The sequence below is a fragment of the Lepidochelys kempii genome, chromosome 3, assembly GCF_965140265.1.
Source record: "Lepidochelys kempii isolate rLepKem1 chromosome 3, rLepKem1.hap2, whole genome shotgun sequence".
NCBI lineage: Eukaryota > Metazoa > Chordata > Testudines > Cheloniidae > Lepidochelys > Lepidochelys kempii.
The window spans coordinates 202,083,837-202,102,484 of NC_133258.1; the positions used below are offsets into that span (position 1 = coordinate 202,083,837).

General features: G+C 41.0%; 1 protein-coding gene across 2 annotated transcripts in view; it reads left to right on the plus strand.

The window, feature by feature from the left end:
• The window catches only part of TMX4 (thioredoxin related transmembrane protein 4), a 58,119-nt gene that overhangs the window by 17,194 nt on the left and 22,277 nt on the right, over nt 1–18,648 (plus strand). For both annotated transcript variants that reach the window (XM_073339669.1, XM_073339670.1), the window contains exons 2-5: nt 2,666–2,781; nt 13,556–13,601; nt 15,233–15,361; nt 17,124–17,169. In XM_073339669.1, the coding sequence (XP_073195770.1) occupies nt 2,666–2,781; nt 13,556–13,601; nt 15,233–15,361; nt 17,124–17,169 (337 nt within the window). The remainder of the gene's footprint in view (nt 1–2,665; nt 2,782–13,555; nt 13,602–15,232; nt 15,362–17,123; nt 17,170–18,648) is intronic.

An 18,648-nucleotide genomic window follows, 5' to 3' on the forward strand; every position in this document is an offset into this window, starting at 1 on the left:
ACTCCACCCCAGTGGGCAGCCCAAGCAACAGAAGGCTGCCATTCAAGAAGTTTTAAAGTGGCCTTTTCCTTCCCTCCTCCCACACCCCACCCAGGCTACCTTGTGAGTTGTCTCCCTATTTTTATAATCAATTAATAAAGAATACATGTTTTTTAAATGACAGTGACTTTATTTCCTTTGCAAGCAAGCTGTGTTCAAAGCGGGGCGGGTGCGTGGCTTACAGGGAATTTAGAGTCAACCAAGGGGGCGGGTTTTCATCAAGGAGAAAAAAACAGAAGGATAACACAGTACCCTGGCCAGTCTTGAAACTGGTTTTCAAAGCTTCTCTGATGCGCAGTGCTTCCTGCTGTGCTCTTCTAACTGCCCTGGTGTCTGGCTGTGCATATTCAGTGGCCAAGCGATTTGCATCAACCTCCCACCCTGCCATAAACGTCTCCCCCTTACTCTCTCAGAGATTGTGGAGCACACTGCAAGCAGCAATAACAATGGGAATATTGGTTTTGCTGAGGTCTGAGCGAGTTAGTAAACTGCGCCAGCGACCCCTTAAACGTCCAAATGCACTCTCTACCACCATTCTGCACTTGCTCAGCCTATAGTTGAACAGCTCCTTACTATTGTCCAGGGTGCCTGTGTACAGCTTCATGAGCCAGGGCAGTAAGGGGTAGGCTGGGTCCCCAAGGATAACTTTAGGCATTTCAACTTCCCCAACAGTTATTTTCTGGTCTGGGAAGTAAATCCCTTCCTGCAGCCGTTTAAACAGACCAGAGATCCTGAAGATGCGAGCATCATGAACCTTTCCCAGCCATCCCACGTTGATGTTGGTGAAACGTCCCTTGTGATCCACCAGTGCTTGCAGCACCATTGAAAAGTACCCCTTGCGGTTTATATACTGGCTGCCCTGGTGGTCCGGTCCCAAGATAGGGATATGTGTTCCGTCTTTCGCCCCACCACAGTTAGGGAATCCCATTGCAGCAAAGCCATCCACTATGACCTGCACGTTTCCCAGAGTCACTACCTTTGATAGCAGCAGCTCAATGATTGCGTGGGCTACTTGCATCACAGCAACCCCCACAATAGATTTGCCTACTCCAAATTGATTACTGACTGACCTGTAGCTGTCTGGCGTTGCAAGATTCCACAGGGCTATTGCCACTCGCTTGTGAACTGTGAGGGCTGCTCTCATCTTGGTTTTCCTGCGCTTCAGAGCAGGGGAAGGCAAGTCACAAAGTTCCATGAAAGTGCTCTTACACATGCAAAAGTTTTGGAGCCACTGGGAATCATCTCAAACCTGCAACACTATGCAGTCCCACCAGTCTGTGCTTGTTTCCCGGGCCCAGAATCAGCGTTCCACGGCATGAGCCTGCCCCAGTAACACCATGATCTCCAAATTGCTGGGGATCGCGGTTTTAGAGAAATCTGTGTTCATGTCCTCATCACCACACTGCCGTCGCCTCGTCGCCTGGTTTTTCAGGTGCTAGTTCTGCATAAACTGCACGATAATGCACGAGGTGTTTACAATGGTTATAACTGCTGCGGTGAGCTGAACGGACTCCATGCTTGCTGCGCTGTGGCGTCTGCTTGGGCAATCCAGGGAAAAGGACACAAAATAGTTGTCTGCTGTTGCTTTCACGGAGGGAGGGAGGGTTGACTGACAACATTTACCCATAACCACCCGCAACAAATGTTTGAACCCATCAGGCATTGGGAGCTCAGTCCAGAATTCCAGTGGGCAGCGGGGACTGCGGGAACTGTGGGATAACTACCTACAGTGCACCGCTCGGAATGTCGACACTTGCCAGGGTACTGTGGACACACACCGCTGAATTAATGTGCTTAGTGTGGACGCGTGCACTCAACTTTATAAAATCTGTTCCCAAAAATTGACTTCTGTAAAATCGGAGTACTTTCGTAGTGTAGACATGACCTAAGTTAAGTATCCTCACACCTTCTTGTCAACTGTCTAAATGGGCCATCTTGATTATTACCACTCAAGTTTTTTTTTCTTTTCTCCCACTGATAATAGCTCATCTTAACTAATTAGCCTCTTACAGTTTGTATGTCAACTTCCACCTTCTCTGTATGAGTATATATATATCTACATATATACTATTCCATATATATACTATATTCCATTCTATGCATCCGATGAAGTGGGCTGTAGCCCACGAAAGCTTATACTCTAATAAATTTTAGTCTCTAAGGTGCCACAAGTATTCCTGTTCTTTTAACAAATTAGAGTCAATGTAATTTAGAGGAGGGCCTGAGATGTATGAAGGTGATGTAGAATGTTGTCTTTAGGACATAATTTTTGAAGATACACCTCGCTTCAGTAACTTTTTACAGCTTCCATGAAAATCAATTTTGTGTGTAAATGGAGTTATTTGTGCTGCATTGTGAAGGATTTGGAAAAGCTGATCTTTTCGAACTTGTGAATTGTTTAAACAACTTAAAAAAATCCCTATGGATTTATAGAAAACTGGTTGGGATTTCATGATTTTTTTTTCCTAATCCAGTAGTTTTAAGAGAAAATTAGAAAAAGTGTCTACTTATCTGTGGCTAGTACTTTTATATTTCCATTGTATCAGATGTGCATTTTCTTGAAATCTTGATTTAAAAAACAATTTGTGTGTGTATATTAAACTAATACATTCTTCTCTGTTCTTAGCTATGCCCCTTGGTGTCCAGCCTGCCAACAGATTGAAGCAGCATGGGAGAATTTTGCAAAAGAAAGTGAACATCTAGATACCACCGTAGGAAAAGTGGATGTCACTCAAGAACCAGGTAAGCTATGAAATGAGCACTATATATAGGTATTTAAAAGGAACACTCGAACCTGTGTAACTCTTAGCTACTGGGAAAATATTCCATTTTACTGGGGCAACTGAAAAATTGGCCAACTCAGAAAAATGAGCTTATTTAATCAAAAGAAATGTTATTTCCTTCCATTTCTTTGTGCTGCTTGCATTTTTGAATTTAACAGCATAGTGTTTCTATCTTCCAAACGAAGGATCAGCGTGGGTCCTCTGCTGTAGTGCCGTCTGCAGCGGACATCCCATAAAAGTGTCTACCTACAGTGTTGATCTACTTCTGCCATGGAAGGCTCTTAGTTGACTGAGATATTTCCACTGCCTGGTAGTAATGGTTGGGGGAACAAGGAGATTGAAAACCATGGATTATTCTAGTTGGGGAAACAATCTTGAAGTCTGCTCAAGCTAAATGGAAATTTTTATAAACTCTCTCTATCAGCTGGCTGCTTTATTGCTTTATTGTATTATCTAGCTATAGTAATGCTTTTAAGTACTTTTAAAGGACCAGTTTAATTTGTTTCTTTTAAATGAAGTATGAATAGAAAAAAGCTTTTATAAACTTGTTCTATAAATTATACTTTCAAATAGGCTATTTCTTGGCTTCGGTGTGTTTTTTGAATGAGCCTGACACAGATATGTAACATTTTGAAACAAAAAAAAAGCTTTGTTAGTTTTTTATGTACATGCAGATAAATGCAATATTTTTACAATTCTATCCTAGCTGCAGAGGGATGAAGTTTATTATAGTTAGGCTTGGAAAGATTAGATTTTTATCAGTAAATGTCGGTAAACGTCAATTTCACTGTAGACTTATAAACCTAGGAAAAAATATTTCCACTGATGATGATTGAAACTTTACAGATGGGCAAAGTAAGAAAAATGCTGTTTGACAACCATTATTAGCATTTGACTTAAGGATACTTTGTGGTTTAATGGTTATACAGTTTCTACTTTTTGAATCTCAACATTTACCTTTAAATAATTACTGCCTGTCCCCCCCGCTCCCCAATTTCCCACAACTATGAAAATTTATATTGATGACAATAAAAAGGCTTTAAAATAAACATCAGTGTCATCCACTGAAATAAAAAAAATATGCTAAGCTTAATTATAGTAATGATTTGTGATAAAAGTGGGAGGAAGTTCCAGATACATCCAAATCAGAAAACCATGGCTGATGATTTTGCTTTATCAAACCGTGGAAGTGCGTACATACTTTATGGGTTTATTTCTCAAGTGCAGGTGATACTGCAATTAAGTTAATTCCATACTGTTAATTTTAACAGGTTCAGACTTAATTTTTCTGTACCTGTGAAGCTGAACTCTAATCTCAAGGACAAAGAATACCGGCTGTTCGTAAGGGCTCAGTGTGTGCTTGTGAGTTGTATTATTAGAAAGTTGGAGGAACACCAAAATTCTCTGAAATTCAAAAGGTACCGGTATGGGTTCTTCAGTTAGCGAATGCACAAATCGTTACCTGATTAATAAAGGGATGAGTTTGAAAACAGTTCTTCCTTTCTCATGGGCAAGACCTTAATTAAAACGAACCTCTGCTTCCTCATATTAAGGAAACAATGAGCTCCTAACTATTGCAATATCAACATTAAGATTGCAACCAGTGTTCCATTGTGAGCCTGACCTTCCAATGCGCATTAAATTTTAAGCTCTTTTGTGTTTGTACCATGCTAAAACAATGGGACTTTGATCTTTATTAGGGCCTACAGGCACTTATGTGAAGCATATGATTTTTTTAAGAAAATGATTCTTTCAAAAATAAGGCTGTGACAAGCAGAACTGTTTGGGAAAATTTCAAAGAATTAGTCTTTCTGATAAATAACCTAAAAATTACTGGTAGGATTTTCAAAAAGCCTAAGTGGTTTTGGCTCTCTGGTTTATCATCTGATTTTTCTTGTAGTAGGTAAGTTTACGATTACAGTGTGCCCTATGTGGCAATTCAGTTGACCATAGGCTTCCATGTTTTTTGTGCTCTAAAAAGTTTTTTGCAAGGGGACCTGTTAAGGTTACTTGAGTTTAGTCCATTTTTGGTTGTAACCTAAGTTGAAGTATTTTTCAACCATAGGGGCAATCATGCTGGGGCTTTGCCCGCTTCAGTTCTTGGCTAGAAGGTATGTGCTGGGAAAGATCATTGTTGGAAGTGTGAACTTGGTTGTAATCAACAGGTGGGGAAAATTTTTTTCCATGTCCTTGCCTTGCTCTCCCTAAAAGTCTCCATTCAGATGGATTGGGTAATTGGATAGGGATGGGAATACTTAGGGATAGTGAGGGAGACTTTCAAAGGCCTAAATGGTTTTTAGGTGCCTAACTCTCACTGATCAATGGGAATTAGGCACCTAGCTGCCATTTGTGCCTTTGAAAAGTAGACACATTAATGGTCATGTCATTCATTACAAACTTAATAAATGTACTGCATGAATGCCTTATGCATGTCTCCTGGGATGATGGTAGCCTCCATGAACAGTGAAGGATTAATATATACAGTAGAAATTAAATTTCATATATACCCCAAGTTAAATGTATACCCCAAATTAAAAAAAAAAAAAGTAAGAGGACCAGAAAAATGCCACCATGGCTGAACAAGAAAGTAAAAGAAACGGTTAGAGGCAAAAAGGAACCCTTTAAAAATTGGAAGTCAAACTGAGGAAAATGGAAAGGAGCATAAATTCTGGCAAGTCCCGTGTAAAAGCATAGTTAGGCAAGCCAAAAAATAAGATATGAAGAGCAGCTAACAAAACACACAAACTAACAGCAATTTTTTTAAAGTACATCAGAAGTAGGAAGACTGCCAATCAGTGGGGCCACTGAATGATTGAGATGCTTAAGGAGCACTCAAGGAAAAAAAAGACTTTGCGAAGAAGCTAAATGAATTCTTTGCGTCAGTCAAAGAATTCTCTGCATTTGTCAGAGGTGACAAATCTGAGGAACTGTCCCAGATTGAGGTGTCAGTAGGGGTGATTTTGGAACAGATTGATAAATTAAACAGTAATAAATCACCAGGACCAAATGCTCCTTAAATTAATAATTGATAAATTAAACAGTAATAAATCACCCAACAGCTCAGAAGGAAATAAAATGTGAAATTACTAATTGTGATATGTAAGCTATCACTTACATCTTCTGTGCAGATGGCTGGAGGATAGCTAACGCGATGCTAATTTTTAAACAATGCTCCAGAGGCAGTCTTCACAATTATAGGCAATCCTAATTTCAGTACCAGGCAAATTGGTTGCAACTATAGTAAAGAACAGAATTATCAGACACATAGATGAACACAATATGTAGGGGAAGAGTCAACATGGCTTTTGTAAGGGAAATTATGCCCACCAATCTATTAGAATTCTTGGAGGGGGTCAACAAACATGGACAAGGGTGATCTAGTGGGTACAGTGTACTTGGACTTTCAGAAAGCCTTTGACAAAGGGCCCTCACCAAAGGCTCTTAAGCAAAGTAAGGAGTCATGGGATAAGAGGGAGGGTCCTCCCGTGCATCAGTAACTGAAAGGAAACAAAGGGTAGGGATAAATGGTCAGTTTGCAGACTGGAGAGAGGTAAATAGCAGTGTCCCCCATGGATCGTTACTGGGACCAGTGCTATTCAACATATTCATAAATGATTTGGAAAAAGTGGAAACAGTGAAGGGCAAAGTTTGCAGTTGATACAAAATTACTTAAGATAGCTAAGTCCAAAGCAGACTGTGAAGAGTTACAAAGGGATATTTCAAAACTGGGTGACTGGGCAACAAAATGGCAACTGAAGTTCAGTGTTGATAAATGTAAAGTAATGCAGATTGGAAAACATACAAAATGATGGGGTCAACATTAGCTGTTACTACTCAAGAAAGTGGAGTCATTATGGATAGTTTTCTGAAAATATCCACTCAATGTGCAGCTGCAGTCAAAAAATGTTAGGAATCATTAGGAAAGGGATAGATAATAAGATAGTAATTACAGTAATGCCACTATATAAATCCAGGGCTTGAATATCCACAGCTTGAATACCCACAGCTTGAATATCGTGTGCAGGCCTGATTGCCCCATCTCTAAAAACATCCATTAGAAATGAAATAGGTACAAAAAAGGGCAACAAAAATGATTAAGGGTATGGAGCAGCTTCCATATGAGGAGAGCTTAAAAAGCCTGGGACTGTTCATCTTAGAAAAGAGATGATTAAGGGGGGGATGTGGTAGAGGTCTATAAAATCATGAATGGTGTGTAGAAAGTGACTAAGGAAGTATTATTTACCCCTTCATATAACACAAGAACCAGGGGTCACCCAATGAAATTTAATAAGCAGCAGGTTTAAAAGAAACAAAAGGAAATACTTCTTCACACAACACACAGTCAACCTATGGAACTCGTAGCCAGGAGATGTTGTACAGGCCAAAAGTGTATCTGTTTTCAAAAAAAGAAGTAGCTAAGTTCATGGAGGATAGGTCCATCAAGGGCTATTAGCCAGCATGGTCAGGGATGCAACCCCATGCTCTAGGTGACGCTAAGCCCCTGACTGCCAGAAGCTGGGACTGGATGACAGGGATGGATTACTTAAAATTGCCCTTTCCTTTTCATTCCCTTTGAATTATCTGGCATTGGCCACTGTCAAAAGACAGGATACTGGGCTAGCTGGACCATCTGTCTGTCCCAGTATGGCTGTGCTTTTGTTCTAGAAATGTATACAACTATAATGGGAACTGTTACTATGCAGAATGGTGGTGAAAATGAAAATGGTGGTGTAAAATAATTTGACATATCAGTGGTTTAATTCATTGTTATGATTTTGAAAAATATTTTCTCTAGCACTTTCATTCTACAATGAAAATGGTGGTGTAGAATAATTTGACATATCAGTGGTTTAATTCATTGTTATGATTTTGAAAAATATTTTCTCTAGCACTACGGGATTTTATTTGATCTCATCTAAAATGATAAAACAGAATATCTGGCAACTGATGTAAAAAAGTTAATATCTGTTTCGACACCAGTTACATGTAAGAAAAAAATGGTATTACTAAGCATGATGGAGAGGTATAAGTTCCATTAAGGATGCTGGCGATGGAAACACCAGGAGTTAAGTACTGCTAGGTAGAAGTTTCCAGCTGATCTAATGAAACTTGGAAAATCAAAAAATGTGCAGTGATGACAAAGTGCCATTTCGGTGATTATATTTTAAAAGTTCTGATGTGCTACAGGTTGAATTAGATCCCTCGTTAACAAGTAATACATAGCTTTAAATCTCACATTGTTTCTTCTTTATTTAATCTAATTGCTTTTCCTTCCTCTGTTCCCCTCCCACTTCTTCTTCTTTTTTTTTTTTTTGGTCTTGCGTTACAGAGGTGAAATAAGCAGCAGGTTCTTAATCCAGTGCCGTGTCTTGGCTGATTAATATGAGATTACTCTGATTCCCTCTTACTGCAACAATTTTGAAGGGCTTTTTGGGTATTTGAATTTTCACTTCTGATTGATCCATTTAGCATCTCATTTTTAACACAGATTTTGGTCTAGGGTAATGCAAGAGTCATAGAATCCTTATTTTAAACATCATTTAACAAGTCCTAAAAAAAAAAATCCATGTTTTTAAAATCCAAAGTGCTGGCTAAGAATAAACCAAGCAAAATGCCTCTCCAAATACCTTCTTTGTTGAGAGCAGGGAGTTGTGGGGATGCAGAGGCTTGATCCTTAAGCCTGGGGTATATACAAGTGAGTTGGCATTTACACATAAGACCCTGTACCTTCTGACTGGCATTTAGGGCCCCTTGCTACTGTCCCTGGCTTCCTGCCAGGCTGCCTTCTAGCAAAATTTTATAGACCTGTGTGAAGTTGCGTGCCTGAATTAATGAATATTTACATACATAAATGAATGATAGTGAAGTTTAAAGATAACAGAATCAGTAATTTCTTCTTGAAGTATTTATTCATGTGGATCCCACTCTAGAAGCACATGTCCCTGACGTGTACAAGGTCTGAATCTTTGAATGAGTAGACATCTCTGTTGGGCTTTGTCTGTGCTATACATGTACTTACACTCCTCCACTTCAGGGCATAAAGGGCAGAGTGGCCACAAGTCCCTTGGTTCCCTCTTACGACCCATGGCAGTGAGACCGAAGAAGCGGTGTCTGTCCACTACACATAGCAGAAGTTTTCCTTTCCTATCTTCACCTGGTTAAGGTTAATTTCCAAACAAAATTCCTCCTTTAAAAAAAAATTAATTTCTCCATGGTACTTTGTGCCGATATCATAATCCTAAAATAACAAATTTGAAGCATTAGGGCTTCAAACCTGTGTTCCTCTGGCGACAAAACCCTTGCCGTCACAGACTGTCAAAACCACTGCCTTTTTTTGTCTTGGCTAGAGCCACATACTAGGCTGCTGCTTGATTTGCTGATCTTTTCAGCCAAAACAAGAAAGCCAGAAACACTCAGTATGTTTTTCAGCAGTTGGAGAGAGGAGCCTCAGTAATGAAGAATGGACATCAATTTCCAATATGGGACTAGTCGCTTCTAAATCCCAGTCTGCTGGTGCCCCTGATAGCCAGTTTGCAACCCTTGCGGTTGATACCTGCAGAAGATCTGCCCCAACACTGTCTGATAAGGATCTGAGATTGTCGAACCCTGTCCCCCCCGGCTGTATGGGCTTGCACCAAGACCAGTAGTATCTCCTCCTTAAAACAAAGGAGGTCAGAACATCATTCCTCATGCCAATCTTCTCATTCCCAAAGAAGCTTAAACCTTTGCTCTCCTCTTGGGATAGAGCATTAAGACCACTCATATGATGGGGCAAGTGACATGAGCTTAACTTCTGGCTCAGACCTTTATGGGGCCTGCACCTGACAATGTTGGCAATTGCTAGCATTGACACAGGCACCAATAATAGCAGCATTAATAGTGCCAGCTGACCTTATGATAGAGGAGGTTGCTGTGCTTGTTTTATAGAATTCCACTGTATGGGTTCTCACAGACTCCACAGTAAATAACTACGGAGGTGCTTGTTCATCACTCCAGTGCCTGGAGGCAATGAAATTATGGACATGGTGTCAACAATACAGGATAGCCCTAATAGCTCTTCATTTCCCAGGAGCCAGTAACAATGTAACAGACTTCTCAAGCAGGAAAGCCATCAGCAACAACAAATGATCTCTGAAGAGCTTCATCATCATGCCTGTATTTCACAGATTTATAGATTCTAAGGCCAAAAGAGACCATTGTGATAATCTAGGCAGACCTGTGGTGTAACATAAGCCATACAATTTCCCCCAAATAATTCCTAGATCATACCTTTTATAAAAACATCCATGGGGAATCGTATTATAGTCTTGTTTGCCACCAAAGAAAATAGTGTCTGGTCTTTTTTGCTTCAGAGGATTCATGAGCCTGTGATCCTTGAAAGATGTCTGTATCATGCTGTGGAATCACAGTCTTGTGTGTTTCTCCACTGATCTTTCTGATAACCTGCGTTATATGGAAAATCAGACAGGATGTATCTGTACTTATCTTGATAGTGCCATATTGGCAAAGAAAATTCTGGTTGATAGATCTTAGTCTCCTTCTATTCAGCTTCCAATCGCACTTCCAAACTGTCCAGACAGATCACAGAACCAATATAAAGTACTTCACCTAGAAGTAAAATTGCTACACCTGGTAGCCTGGATATTGTCCAGTTGACTGCTACTGACAGATTCACTGTAAGTCCAACAAATCCTCCTGCCAAGCAGAAAGCGATTTACAATTATAAAGTACTCCTCTGAGTGGAAACGATTTTCAATATTTGGGTAGCACAGCACAACCTTGACATATTGGAGGCTCCCGGACCTAAAATTCTTGATTTGTACTCTACATTTGAAACACTCTCAACTTTTATTTAGTTCCATTCAGGTCCACCTTGCAGCTGTTTATTCATGGCATCCTATGCAGTTGTGTTCTCTCTTCTTCACCCCAGATATCTAAAGGTTTCTGTAGTTTTCATACTTACCCACCAAAGAGCCCCCTCAGATGTGGGATCTTAATATTGTCCTTGCAAGCATCATGGAATCTCTTTTTGAATTTCTCGTGAATAATTTACACCACCTTACTCTTTAGATGACCTTTTTTTATTGTTACATCAGCCAGAAGGTGAGTGAATTCCAAGCCTTGTGGCTGATGATCCTCATACAACATTCCACAGAGATAAGGTGATGTTGAGATCCCCTCTAAAATATTATTACCAAAATTGTCAGATTTCCGTTTAAATCAGTCTGTTGATCTCTCTGCTTTCATTCCAAAACACCATTTGTCCCCAGGGGAAACAAAACCTCACACTTTGGATCTTTTCAGAGCCTTGTTATAATATTTTGAGAGAACAAAGTCCTTTAGGCAAGTTCCCTGTATTTGTTGCCAAAAGTAGTGCTTCTAAGGGGTAGGCCACTTCTTTGTAGAGACTATCTAACTGGACTACCCAGTGTATCTATCGCATGGCTTGAACGCTTTTTCCTCCAAGCATCAAAGCTCATTCCACTAGACCACAGTCTCTCCTCTGCAAGCTTTAGAAACATCCCCATATCAGAGATCTGCAAGATAGCCACTTTGGGTAATCCCCTTATTTTTGTTTAAACACTTGGTTGCAAGATCAGGTGCCAGATTTGGTAGGACAGTGTTAAAATCACTTTTCTTACTGGCAGTTTGGATTGCGCAATCCCACCTTCCATAAGGGCATTGCTCATCAGTCACCTGGAGAGAGGGATCCCCGTGGATGAATATTAAGAACAAATGATTCTTCTTCAAGTGATGGTTCGTATGCATATTCTGCATATGGGATACATGTGTGTGCCATCTGCCTGAGTCCAGAATTTTCTTTGCAAGCAGTGTCCATTGGCACGCACGTGCACTGCAGCTCTCCTTGTGCTCTGAACTGCGGGCATGAAACTGACACCTGTCCAGTTCCTTCTTACTGCCGCAAGGTCTGAGTTGGAATCTTCTGTGTCCTCAGCACCTTTTTTCCTGGGTCATAGCTGTAAGATACTGCATATAGTTAGTTTTTTAAGTAATTTTAGTAACTTTAGTAGTCTTTATAGTATAGTCCAACATAGTATAGTTAGATAGCTTCCCCCATTTCTTCCCCGCCCGGGGGCTTTTTCTCCCCAAGATGTCTGGGATTATGCCCAGGGTCCCAGAGTTCAAAACCTGTGTTTTATGGTCTCCCTCCTTTTTGGTAAGCGATGAACATCAATGCTGCCTCTTTTGCTTGGGTGAGGCTAATGTTTCTGCCAGGCGCAACATCTGCCCTTCTCCTCCCTCATGAGGGTTGGAAACTGAGACTCAGCAAACATCTCATGGAGAATGTAACGAAAAGTTCTCATTGTGACCCCACCCCAGATGCATACCTAAAATAGTTTCCAAGTTTCATACGAGTCCCCTTTCATCCACTTACCATTGTTGTTTTTTTTTCCCCTACACCACATGCCTCATATGAGGGAAGATGGCTGCATTATCTGGATAAAAGGGCTTTGGTCTTTTATCTGCAAAGAACAAAGGATGTTAGAAAGATGCGTAAAGTATTTATTTCCATAGCTGAGTAATCAAGCTGTATCGGCCCAGAGACTTTCAAAATGGATCTTGGATTGCATTGCTTTGTTACCAACTAGCTTGTGTTCCTCCTTCGGAGTGGGTGAGGGCTTATTCCACTGGAGCGCAAGCTACTTCGGCTGCATCTCTGAGAGGTGTACCCCTCCCAGAGATATGTAGGGTAGCTACTTGGAGCCTTTGTATACCTTCATGAGACGTTACTCTCTGGTCCAGTCATCTGTGGATGCAGTTGTGGGGACAGCTGTTACTTCTGCGTCCGCACACCCTCCCCCGTCTGACTACTGTTTGATAATCTGCCATATGTGGAATACACAGAGACCTTCACTCGAAGAAATGGAGATTACTTACCTGTAACGAAAGGTTCTTTGAGATTTGTAGTCCCTAAACCTATTCAATTACCTGCCCTCCATCCCCTGCGGTGCATTTTGTTTGGACTGCAATAAGAAGGGGAAACTGGAGAGGCATCTGCCCAGATCACCAGTTTGGAGCACAGAGAGAGCTACAGCACGTGCGTGGGCCAACAGATATTGCTGGCAAAAAATGCCAGACTCAGGTTCATGGTGTGTGTTGGGTACAGATAGGAATTACATATCTCTAAGAATTTCCTGTTATAGGTAAGTAACCTCCATTTACTTAACTTCTAGTAACTAGTAATCTTGAGTGGTTGTCATCAGCCGGATCCCCCCCACCCACTCTCTCTCTGCTTTTTTTGGAGCGTTTGTTAACTGATTCTGAATTAGCAAGTGAACTGAGGGACAGTTGCAACCACTCTGCACTTTATGCCCTTGGCAGGGGGCCAGCACATGAACGTTGTAGGCGCAGCTCAACTGATGCTGCTTTTCAAAGATTCTGATCTTACATGCCCACACCTAGAGTGGGATCCAAACAGACAAAACTTCTCAACGAATCAGTTACCATAAGGTAAGTAACAGTTTTTAAGTTTTTTGCCTTTATGCTAGACAATATTTTATATTGAATAGCGTTGTCATGGATTTACTGCAGTATTCTCTAGAATAAAACAACTAAACATTTTATTAGAGATGTGATAACCCCATTCATGTTCACATTTTGTTCTGAAAAGACAAATGTTTATAGGTATCTTTAGAAAATAGAAATAGAAATTTATTTTTCAAAAGCTGAACTGAACAAATGTGATTTGTATTTTTTTTTCTCTCCACCAGGTTTGAGTGGCCGTTTTTTTGTTACCACACTTCCTACTATTTACCAGTAAGTCTGTATCATACAGGAATCAAAGCTGTCAGTTTCCATACAGATGAAGCATCATGCAGAGCCTGTGAACAGATGCAAATTAAAATTATTTCTTACATACTGTTATTGATAGCCACCACCTGTTGAACATAATTCTGGCATATGTTATGTAACATAATTCTCCTCACCTTCCCCAGAGCATTAGCTGTTGCAGTGGCTAAGAACAAGACTTGCAGTTTATTTTCCTTCTCTGCTAAGGCTGTTGGAGGGTGTGGGATGAGTGGTTATAGCTATAAGTAGTCCTATGTCTGTCTGCTTTGTGTTTTAATTCATGGGATAAGCACCGAGATCCCCGGATAGCTAAGTACAGGTTTTTTTTAAATTGAAGAAATAAATTTTAGAGCTTAAAATATCTTTTAAAAACAGTTTTTTTTGTTCCAAGACAAAATAGCCTTGCTATGCATATGTAGTTCAGATTAATATGAATTAAATCAGCTATTTCTTAGTCTAAAGACAATTTTAATTGCATTATTACCAACCAGTGCTATAGTTTAAATTTGCACAAAGATTTTCCTCTGTTCTTACTTGCTTGTGGTTTTCCTTGGAATTTTCATTTTGAGTCGAGATTTATTATGACCATATCATCTCAAAGTGAGAATTTTCTTGGAAAAATTATGTAATCGTGAAGTCCGAAGGGAATTATTTGAGCAGGAAGAATAGGAATGTTAATAACATTAAGGTTGCAAATTCAAACATATCAGGAAACTGAAGTCTGGGTTTTCATCTCAACAATAACTTACTTGCACTGCATATATATATATAGTACTGGATTTTTTATTACTAGATTGTTTTAAAATGTATGGACCCTAAAAATAACTCTATCTAATGTGTGCATATACTGTGTGTGTGTATTCCAAATTCTGCTTGTAACTGGTCTTAAACTGGTATAATTGAAAGCAGAATGGGGGTATGAATGGACAAAGAGAACACACTAATTGTCTGAAATTTAATTCAAGCTTTGGGCTAAAACTTTTGTCTGTGATAACACAGGGAAAATTCCTCACCAGAAGTTGTTTCCAAGAAAAATAGTGTCTGTAAATTCCTTGTTTATGCGTAACATAATTTAAAACATTCAGGGGAGAAATTGTAAGGTGTACACCCCCTCATCCTTCCGCTCCATTATGTTGTAAGAATCCTTCAAATAAATGCACATAAATAATATGTCACACAGTTAGGTCTATTACAGTAAACTAATTTATCAAAAAAACAAAAACACTGAAGGCTATTTCAAAGGAGCCTGAGCAAGTCAGGTGCCTGAATTCTATTGAATTTGAATGAGATTTGGAATCCCAACTTTTTTAGGTTTCTCAGAAAATCGCTGCCTTAATGGTGTGTATATGTGGGTATATTTCTTTTAAAAATAGGTTTAATCCCTCGGGATTGTTTAGTTTGCAAGAGTTCATGAATTGAAGTATTCATAATTTTTTTGGAACCTTAATTTACCATCAAGGGTCTCTTCGTTGGTGTGCAGTTCAAACTTCGTAAGTGGCACCAACACCTCTGATGATGGGTAATTCACTTTGGCTGTAGGGGGCAGTTTCTTCTAATAAGGGGCATCATTGTAATCACTATGTGTCTGTGCTCCTCAGTGCGAAGGATGGAGTGTTTCGCAGATACCGCGGATCAAGGACGTCAGAGGACCTTCAAGGCTATGTCCTAGAGAAAAAATGGGAAGCCGTAGAGCCTGTAGCTGGGTGGAAATCCCCCTCTTCTCTTATGTAACTGCCGTATAATTTTACCTTAAAAATAACTGGCTTTTGATGTTGCTAATAAACGGTGCTAGACAAGGGGTGGGCAAACTCTTTTTGGCCCGAGGGCCACACCCGAGTGAAAAACTGTATGGAGGGCTGGGTAGGGAAGGCTGTGCCCCCCCAAATAGCCTGGTCCCTGCCTCCTATTCGCCCCCCTCCCACTTCCCCTGACTGCACCCCTCAGAACCCTCGACCCATCCAACGCGCCGCCCCCCCCTCGCTCTTTGTCCCCTGACTGCCCCCTTCTGGGACCCCTGCCCCAAACCGCTCCCTGGGATCCCACTTCCTATCCAACCCCCCCTGCTCCCTGTCCCCTGACTGCCCTGACCTATCCACACTCCTGCCCCCTGACAGGCCCCCCGGGATTCCCACGCCCTATCCAACCCTGTTCCCCAGCCCTTGGCCGCCCCAGAACCTCCGCCCCATCCAGCTGCTCCCTGTCCCCTCACTGCCCTCTGGGACTCCCCACCCCAACCGCTCCCTGTCCCCCTACCGCCATGCGTGCACCGCCGCCCCCTTACCATGCCGCTCGGAGTGGCGGGAGCTCGCAGCCCCGCTGCCTGCGTGGCGGAGCAGGAGGGGAACTGCGGGGGAGGGGTCGGGGGCTAGCCTCATGGGCCAGGAGCTCAGGGGCTGGGCAGGATGGTCCTGCGGGCCAGACGTTGCCTGCGGGCCGTAGTTTGCCCACCTCTGTGCTAGACTGATAGCATTAAAGACTGAAGTCCTTGTTCACTGGAGAAGCATAGCATAGGTATTGGCAATCTACCCTGCTCTGGTGCCTCAGCCCTGACCCTTTGGTGTGTGAGCGGTTTATTTTCCATGCCTGTTCAGTCCTTGACATCTTTAAGATTTATATGTTTTAAATACAGAGAGTTCTTGGAAGGTGAAAAGCATAACTGCTCAGCATTATTATTAACAGGAATGGCAGTTTTATGTCCACTGAGTACTGGAATGAAACTGCTTTGTTATGCAGGTCTGCCATATAATGACTTCTGGTCACATGGGCCATTTTGACTCACTAAAAATCTCTGTCATTAAGTGACTAGCACATACATCAATGTGCAGTTTTCCCATACTTTGTTGCTGAATGGTGGGAGGTAAAGCGTAGTGCTAGAATAAGGTATTTTCCTGTAACCTGCTGCATTTACATAGGGTTTGCTTTAAGTGAAAACCACACTTTTCCCGTTAGAGATGGTGATGAAACAATGAATCAGAGATTTGTGTTGGACCTGCAAGTAAGAGAGTCCTTTAGTCATCATGAGTGAAAGTCAAGTGAGGTGTCGAGGGCCCCAGCCTTTTTTTGCTGGGAAGGCTCTAGGGATTCTACAGGTATAAGGAGCCTCTCCTGTTACACTGTCTGTTGGAGGCTGGGCTGGTGAAGAACCACAGGATCCATGACTGTGCCCTGCATGGGGGTTATAAAAAGGCAGGTAGTGGCTCTTCTGGCCTATTGAATGAAGTAGTGGCTGTGGACAGCTGTGTCTGTCTGAATTTCTTCTCCCAAGCCTCTACTTAGTGTCCTCTACACAACTTGGTTTACCTCAGGCTAAGTGCAGGCGGGATGACTTTCACCCTACGTTCACTAATGTGCAATATAAGTTTCTCTTTGAAGATGTGAACGGCTGGATGTGATGGATGTTGTAAATTTTACATCCATCTCTTCCATCAGTTTTCATTCAATTTGTACAGTATGTCGTGCATCAAACTCTTAATCCCCTTTCTTTCTTAGGATGCATGGAATGGCAGGTCTTTTTCATCTCTCTGGATGTATCAGGGTAAGTAACACTATTCGCTATTACAGCATTTAAGATCTGAGGAAAAAGTGTGTCAAACAATGTTTAAACAGATATTTGACAGCCTTATACATAACTTACGTTTTTCTTATTGTGGCTGGCTATGCCCTTGATGTATTCCTGTGTCCTTGTAACTGAAGGCAGAAATTGTGCTTGGCTAATTAATTGTTTGCCAAAAATGACATTTTAAGGCTATAGATAAGATTATGATCAATGCCAAAGGGTACTCTCTGCTCAGTGTTATCTTAATATTGGTTAGCAGCCCTAATAAAATGAGCCAGCCTAAAATTAATTCTGTACTGGTACTTGGAGTTGTTATAGTCTGATTACTACCATATTGCAGAATATATTTTGCATTCACAGTGGAGGTAGGATGCCATCATATTCTCTAGATGATTCTCTTCTTAATATTTATATTTCAGGGGTTGATAGATGAGGTTCTGTGGCCTGCAGTGTTCAGGAGATCAGACTTGGATGATCATGATAGTCCATTCTAACCTTAAAGTCTGAGAGACTGCTTTGTCTGTGGAAGGTCTTGTGTTGGCCCTCTGCACCACGGCCTGAAAGAATTGCTTTATACATGAGCTTGTTTTAGTGTCGTATCTTTCTCTAATCATACAAAGCTGGGAGTATCACTTCCATATAACTATGAGAGAAGACCCAAGTTCAAATTTAGAATTTCTTGTCCTTTTTTCTGTTGTAACTTATAGCCTTTTTTGGAACCATTTAGACTTGTCACATCTAACTACTAACCTATTTCAAACTCTCTGGCTGCCCCATACTGTGTTTTCTCCATTTCTGTAATGCCCTTTTTAAAATAAGGTGGTCAGAAGTAAGCACAACATTCTAAATGTATCCTCAGTAATTTTTATGTTGCTAGAATAATTCCCTTTTATTTGTCAGAATAAGCATTCCAGAATTGTACGGTCTTTTGCAAGGGTATCACACATTCTGAGCAGGACATCCCCTTAATCCTTCAGCTGCTGTGTATTTCTACTATTTGACCTGTTGTGGATATAGTGGCCTTTTGCTGCTTTGTCCCTCAGTTCATTGCCTTGAATAGTCATATGAAGTAGATTTATAGAATGTACTGCTGAAATATTAATAAGGGTTGGAATCCAATAAAGAAAAAGCAGCCCTCCTCAGAATGACTGACAGACTAGGAGCTGTGTAGTCAGTATAAACAAATCTAAGGAATAAACAAATCAACAGTATAAACAAATCATAACACAAGAACTAGGGTTCACCAAATGAAATTAATAAGCAACAGGTTTAAAACAAAAGGAAGTATTTCTTCACACAATGCACAGGCAACCTGTGGAACTCCTTGCCAGACGATGTTATGAAGGCCAAGACCATAACAGGGTTCAAAAAAGAACTAGATAAATTCATGGAGGACAGGTCCATCAATGGCTATTAGCAAGGATGGTCAGGAATGGTGTCCATAGCCTCTGTTTGCCA